The sequence below is a fragment of the Protomyctophum bolini genome (assembly GCF_963924005.1).
Source record: "Protomyctophum bolini genome assembly, chromosome: 19".
Classification (NCBI taxonomy): domain Eukaryota; kingdom Metazoa; phylum Chordata; class Actinopteri; order Myctophiformes; family Myctophidae; genus Protomyctophum; species Protomyctophum bolini.
This window is the reverse complement of record NC_137880.1, coordinates 3,796,639-3,804,184: the sequence shown is the minus strand read 5'-3', so window position 1 is coordinate 3,804,184 and position 7,546 is coordinate 3,796,639. Positions and strand designations below refer to the sequence as shown.

General features: G+C 41.5%; 1 protein-coding gene across 1 annotated transcript; it reads right to left on the bottom strand.

The window, feature by feature from the left end:
- Window positions 1-709: 709 nt before the first annotated feature.
- Window positions 710-7,279, bottom strand: LOC308334119 (lysozyme C II-like; the record flags this gene model as incomplete). Its single annotated transcript, XM_080790706.1, has 5 exons — window positions 710-776; window positions 2,751-2,832; window positions 4,284-4,445; window positions 6,753-6,855; window positions 7,247-7,279. 5 exons carry the CDS (start codon window positions 7,277-7,279, stop codon window positions 710-712), a joined length of 447 nt encoding a protein of 148 aa, XP_080646832.1.
- Between the last annotated feature and the right edge of the window lie 267 nt (window positions 7,280-7,546).

The window sequence follows — 7,546 nt, the reverse complement described above, 5'->3', positions numbered from 1 at the left end:
GGGTCCCTGGAACAACATTTTTTCAGATGGCGCGTCGATGGCCAATTACAATTATGTTTGGGTCCTTGACATGAAATTGTTTGAGAAGCACTTATATAGAAACAGGTTTTTCAGAAAACTGTCAGGATTTAGAAGGCATCTGTAGGGTTGTGAAATCAAAATTAACATTGGTCTGATAGAATAGTTTGAGATAGGGAGGGTCCAAAGTAACCTGCCTTCGCCACATTGTGGCAGTATTGAGTTCACCAGTTCGGAGTACATCATCTCTGCCTGAGAGTTCCCCCTCAACTCTCTCTGTTGGCAGAATGCAAATGTTGTCCAGCAGGGGGAGTGGTTTCACCAGGCTAGGTCCAAAGGGAAACATGCACAACCCAAAAGAAATTCTACAGGTGCTGCTGAACAAAAACTACGTACAATGAGAAAGGGCGGTTGTCCGCACACTGTGTAGTTGCTCCCAGGAGACTTTATTTAATAAACAACGTTTCGACCCGCACGGGGTCTCCGTCACGAACCGTCAGGTATTTCACGACTATTCCATTCTAACTGAACACACACCAAAACAAAAACGATGTAGGCCTACAGTATGTATTTCAGTAGCATCGTGTACTTTATATATATATTTTTTTTTTGATTAATCCTCAATATGACAGACTTGATCAAACTGAGGTCATATTTATCTGCGTTTCTCCAAAGGAGCGATCGGACAGAATCACAGATCACAGTCAGCCACGTAGGAGCTCAAATCCTGCCACTGACAGTGTGCCTGCCAACCCATCCTGCAAAATAAAAATAAAAACAACATTAGCAATAAACACACAATAATCAACAACAACATTATCCCATTCAGGACGGGAACCCCATTTGGTGTTTTTTAAGCATTATGTTATCCTTTAGCTGTTTTTTAGAAAACTGTCAAGATTTAGAAGACATTATTTTGTAGAATCTGGTCTCAGTACTAAACAACAACATACAGTAGTGATGGTGTTTTTCAATCAGCTGTGTGTCCCGAATCACACCAAGCCCAACTATAGAGGATTAAGTCACGCCTGTAGCAAGAAATAGCTGATATATAGGCTCACAACGCACCGCCATGTGACAAGTTGTGAGCTTGTAGATCTGCTAACTCATTTTTTTAGGTTTATATTATTTTTTGCATAAATGAGTGCTATTGAACACCCTTCATGTCCGTGTGTTGTTTCGAAAAATATTGAACCAATGAAAAGTAGTAAAAAGCCTCTTAACTCCATTTGACCCTCAAACTGTCAGCTAAAGCAACTAACAACTAACTCCACCACTCTCATGGAAGTAATTGACAATATCTAAAGTCACAACACCAACTTTGATGAGGCAGTAGTGCTTTGTTTTCTAAATATATATGGTTTTCTTCATTTCCTGGGGAAAAAAAGAACATTATGGACCTAAGTGGTTTCTTTCCGACAGCAGAGATACTGTATATAACCCATTCTGACCTGAGATCAGATTCATACGAGGTTTACACTGGACACACACTGGTCTGATTAACCCATTCTGACCTGAGATCAGATTCTAAAAATGTCAGTCGTTCTTCGATTTTTCTAAAAAATAGCAGACCTACAAGCTCGTAGCGCGCCACTCGGTGGCGCGCTATGAGCTTGTAGATCTGCTATTTTTCAATAGCTAAAGCATAACATGATGCCAACACCAAAATGGGTTCCCGGTCAGAATGGGATAATGACTGCCCCAAATAGGAAAGCTATATAAGCTGAAAACAGTTCAAATATCATTTTAACGTTGAGATATTAGCCGTAGATCAGGGGTGCCCGGACTTTTTGTGCTTGAGAGAGCTACTATGACCAGCTCAACAATATCTACTCACCAAAAAAAATCACACCTGTGTGAACCAAGTGGTGCAACTCCCCTCTCTAAAAGCTGAATAACTCCTAATCTACGGAGCTCTCCATGGTTTGGTCCATTAGCGCGATTTTCGGAGGTTTTTGCTGATAATCCGGTGGTCTAGATGGAAACATTGGTGCTTTCTAGAGCAAGGACGGCTATATTTTAGCTCGTTAGCATTGACGCTAATTATGTAGCAACAACATCCACACACGGGTGCGGGTGTGTGCGCACACCAGTGGTGCACGCGCACATGCACGGCACTACACACACGGGTGCGTGCGCACAGCAGTGGTGCACGTGCACGCATGCGCACACCACTCGTGCTCATTGACACGCATGCGCACACCACTCGTGCTCATTTGACGTACATCACAAACAAACAGGTACATGGACATTGCGAGCTGGTTGTAGAAGTGGTTGCACCACTTAAAAACAAGATCTCACTGCTGAAAATAGTTAAAGATTTTACCTGAGGGGGCTTTTTGGGAAAGTGGAGCTGGAGTTGTATACATAACATGACAAACACACTTGGAATGGGAAATAAAGGGGGGGGAAATGGAAATAGTTTTAGTTTTTGTATGCTGTACTATAACGTTGTAATGCTACTGATGTTTGCCCTTTTTTGATGTCAATCAATCAAGTCACCAATTAATTAAAGTGTCAGATGCCAAATTATATATTATTTTATTTAAATGATATTATGTTTTAGGGACATATGATCATGTGATCTACCTGCACAGCCTTTGTGATCTACTTACTACCTTTTGGGCACCCCTGGGCGTAGATTATCACCCGGGTGGTATTGGGAAACGACGCGTGTTTACAAAATAAACGACACGTGAAACTCGACAACAATAAATGCCAGTTAATCTTACCATGCTGCGATGCCGTTGCTGGACTCCTGGACCACACGTTTAGCACAGCTGATGGCTACGCTAACGTCACCTGTCAACAGCTCTGTGACAAACAAAGCACATACACACATACTATAGTGATGCACCGAATATTCGGCAGCAGAAAATATTCGGCAGAAAATGGCAAAAAAAAAAAAAATCGGCCTATTCGGTTTCGGCCCGAATAGGCAGAAAATATATCACCGAATAGTGTACATGCAATTAATGCATTAAAAAGAGCTGAATAAATGTTTTATGGACCCATAATAGTGATAATTATTAAAGTTAAGTTTTGCCATAACCATTTATTTTGCCATAAATCAGGTAACTTTAAGGTACGGCCATGACAGCAAATGGTAGGAAAAAAATATATATAATATTAATCATATTCAGATATTCTTTATTCGGTTTTCGGCCAACTGTTTCCTATATTCGGCATTCGGTTTGAACGACATGATGAACGATGCCTAACACCAATCTGCGCCGTATCGGCATTGCATAACGTCTGCAACACACATGGACAGAATTGGACGGCCAGATGCATGTTTCCTTCTTCATACTACGAACTAACAAACGAATCACAGTATCGAGGGACAAGGGACCGCCATGACAACAGTGGTTGTCAAAGTGCTGCCAAGTGCTGCCAAAGCAACACTGTCCGGGGAGGGGACTCGATTATTCCGTTGGGGGATCACGGATTACCAGAGCCGTCATCATCGGCGATCACTCAGACGTGTGATTGTGAAGCAACCAAAGTGTTAATAGGGATGCACCGAATATTTGGCCCCGGAAACTCTTCGGCCGAATAGTGGGCAAAAAAAAAATGCATATTCGGCGGTATTCGGTTCGGTTGATTTTAGAGCCGAAACTGAATAGCCAAAGAACCAGGGTTACCATTCGTAACATTCTGTTTTGTTGTGATGACGTGATCAGAATGTAACCTTTTCTTTTGCCATTATCATGTAAAGTTATATACAGCCATACAAAAACATGGTTAAACATATTCAGACATTCGGTATTCGGCCAACTGTTTCCTATAAGGTTATTCGGTTTAGGCCAAGATAAAAAAAAAAAAATACATCTGTCATTTATAAACATACCCCCACACCTTCTTAGAGTACAGGTATATATGAATAGAGACGGCACCCGAGTTCTCCTCCCATCCACTTGCATTAAGTTGCTCTAAAGCACATGAGGCGATTTCACTCCTCCTTCCGAGTAGGAACAGAGTGCATTCTGGGATGGATTGGGCGCAAACACAGGAACGCGCTGCCGTTGACTATCATTGCACGCGTTCACGTGCGTTCACGTATGAAACAGCGTTCGCGTGTCATCGTGAACGTGCACAATGATAGTCAACGGACCAGCGCGTCCATGTGTTTGGGCCCACGCTGCAATACCGAATTCGGCCTCTATGTCCATTTCGCCTCAGGGTTTCCTCTGGGTGCCGTCTCTATTAATATATATACTCTAAGCGCCACACACACACACATGCACATGCACACACAGACTGACCGCTGCAGTTGATGCCACACACGTTCTCCGCTCCCGGGGTCTGGTAGTCGTCGCACCAATAGCGGCTGTTGATCTGGAAGATCCCATAGTCCGTGGAGCCGTCGGAGTCGTGGTCGATGGCCTGCGTGTTGAAACTGGACTCCCATTGGGCCAGGCACACCCCTAAAGATTTTTGGCAGCACATTTTGATATAAGTTTTAGTCACATTTTAGTCACCTGGAATGTTGTAGTGTTAGTCTAGTTTTAGTCGACTAAATATCATGATATTTTAGTCGACTAGATCTATACAGTTGATTTTAGTCGAACAAAATGTATTTTGTCGGGCCTTGATGCCGTCGCAATGACAGATTTTTTTCACTTGCTGAAAATAGCCACAACGCGTCGCGCCGCGTTGTGGCAATTTTCATCGGCTATTTTCAGCATTCAACTAATTGTAAAATGACTTATTGTTACGGACCGCTGTCCTTATGATTAGTATTGTTATTATTGTGTTTAGTTAATTTGGGAATAATTGTGATGAGTGGGAAATGTTGGTGGCCTTTGTTATATTGTTTCCCTTTTGTGTTCTCTAAGGTCATGAATGGAGGTGAATGGAGAATGTAGAGAATGGGTGTGGTGCTGATGACTTGACTGGTCAATTGAAAGCGGGTGGCTGCAATCATGACAGGTCCTACCTGGACCTGCCCCTTATTCCTCATTGGTTCCCAGCAGCTGGGTAATGGCCCTGCTGTCTATAAATGTGCTCAGTCTGTCCTGACTGCTGTGAGGACGACAGCTAATTCTGCAGCGGAGACTCCATCCCTCTTGTCCTCCACCCATGTTGCCTTTTTCTTTTGTTTGATGTGCTATTCTGTTTCTTAGTTAGTCTGTCTTCAGTTCCTTTGAGTAAGTTCTATTTTGTTATCCCAGTTTCATGTCAGTTATGAGTTCTTAAGTAACCTTTAGTATTTGCTCTTATTTTTGATCGTCAGTTATTTATTGTACTTTCGTATTTCCCATGTAATGTGAAACCCTACTTTACCAACCCGTAGGGGTGTTTGATAGTTCTTTTGTTTGAATCCCATTTACTGTATTTTGTTAGTTAGTGTAGTGAGGTTAGTAACTGTATTTTTGTTTCCACTTTGTTAGGGACTTTAGTTAGGGGTAATTTTCTTTTCTTAGATAGTAAGTTTTTCTTCAATGTAACAGACACCCTGAAGCCTTTATTTCTTTGAACCAACAGAGAATTGACACGTTTTTGTCTCTGTCAAAAGATAAAAAGGAGAGTAATAAACTAATCTTCTTTTGTGAAAGCTGTCTCCTCATTATTATGTCACCTCCCCTTACCCTAGACAGGGGGTCGTAACACTTATACTGGATCTCTTGTCCACTAGTCTCTTCCTTAACATTGTAGTCTAGTTTTTAATTTGTTGACGAAATTGTCAGTAGTACATTTAGTTTTAGTTTTAGTCAGCTTAGTTTTCATTTCGTTTTTGTCATTGAAAAAAGGTCGAAAACAACACTGCTCCCACTGGGACAGGCACACCCCTAAAGATCCAACAACAACAACTGCCATTATCCGCCATGGAAACAGCGGGTTCCCGGTTCATCTCCCTATGTCTGTCCCAGTCCATGTGACGAGTTGTCAGCGAGCAAGCAGTGTTGATTTTGACAGCAAATGTATAGCCTTTTGACTACTTTTGACAGGACATTTCGTTTTAGTCACCCGGAATGTTTCAATGTTTAGTGACGAACATTCTTCGTCATTTAGTTGACAAAATCAACACTGCAAGCAAGACATTTAAAGGGATTGTGACATAAAAGCTCAATTGCACCCAGAGAACCTGAACTTTTAACATTCAGTATAGATTTTATGTGGTCTGAGGGGTTTTCTGGCTCAAACAAGTGCTCTGATTGTCCTGCTGTTTGTGATGTCACAGCCTGCAAATCCCATATATATATATATCAATTAGATTTGCCAGCAGATGTCACTGTTTTCACTGTTTTGCCTGTTGTCATGGCAGCTCAAAAGGCTTCCAGACCCCAGAGAAAACCCCAGGCAACAGAAAATCCACTGAATGTCCAAAGTTCAGGTCTTTTGGGTGTAATCCCGTCATGTATGCATCTCAATGGGTCAGAAGGAAAGCTTGCCTCTCTCCTCTCTTAGTCACCGTTGCGAACCTATTGGTACGATTGGATTCTGCCCTTGCTGGAGGGGTCAGAGACAGTAATAATGTATACAATATAAACTGTCCGTTTTGAGACGCTGCAGCCATGTGTGTGCACTTCAGATTGTTGTTGTTGAATCCCAAGTGTGGAAGTAATGCCCAACACTGTGCATCAGCTAGACGACATTCTGTGTATACGGACAGTGTGAGTGAAGCCTCAGGGTTCATTTGGTTCCTATAACTATCAATGACTTTCCTTGGGACCCCTGGAACCAAACTTTGAGAAGGACCACAATAAACACCAGGTGTTTTGTATACTTACAGTTAGCCAGACTGTAGCCATGGTAACCATCCATCCCATTGCTCTTGAGGATCCTGGCCCACTCACATCGTGTGAACACCTCAGCACTGGCCACGCCCACCAACTATAGGATGAATAAAAGGCCAATAATAATAATAATGCCATTTTGTCTTTGTAATCAAAACACACACAGGGCCGATTATGACAAATAACGTAAATACACAAAGACAATACTGATACCAACAATCAAAATAAATAATGTGTCAATATATGTCCTACTATTATTTTCGAGACTGATTACTGTGCTTTTTTTTTTTAACACCCAATTACCGATTTGCTCGTCCACATATGACGTAAATTCTCCATTCATTATTTAATGTTCGTGTAAGACGAAAATCTACACTAATAGCTGAATATAGGAGGGGTAGCGCACCTCAATAATACAACTAAGAATTAAATACAAAAAATGTGATTATCTAAAATTATTGCGAAGTATTAATGGTGGCAGAACTTACCGCCAGCAGGACACAGATCAACGTAGTACGCATTCTGAATGTTTTAACTTCTACATTTGTGTGTGTGCTTTATATACAGTGCACAGTACAGTACGCTACCAGTGTTGCCATGTCTGCTTATTATAAGCAACTTTGGGCTTGTTTTTCGGGAGAAGGACACCCGAAATTATATATATTTGGCCGCGAAAATACTTTGTTCCAGGGACCCCCAGAAGCAAAGATTTGAGTAAAATTTTTTCACTTTAAATATATTCAATGATTTGCAAAATAAAAAGTTCACCATTCTTTCTAAAATAGCAT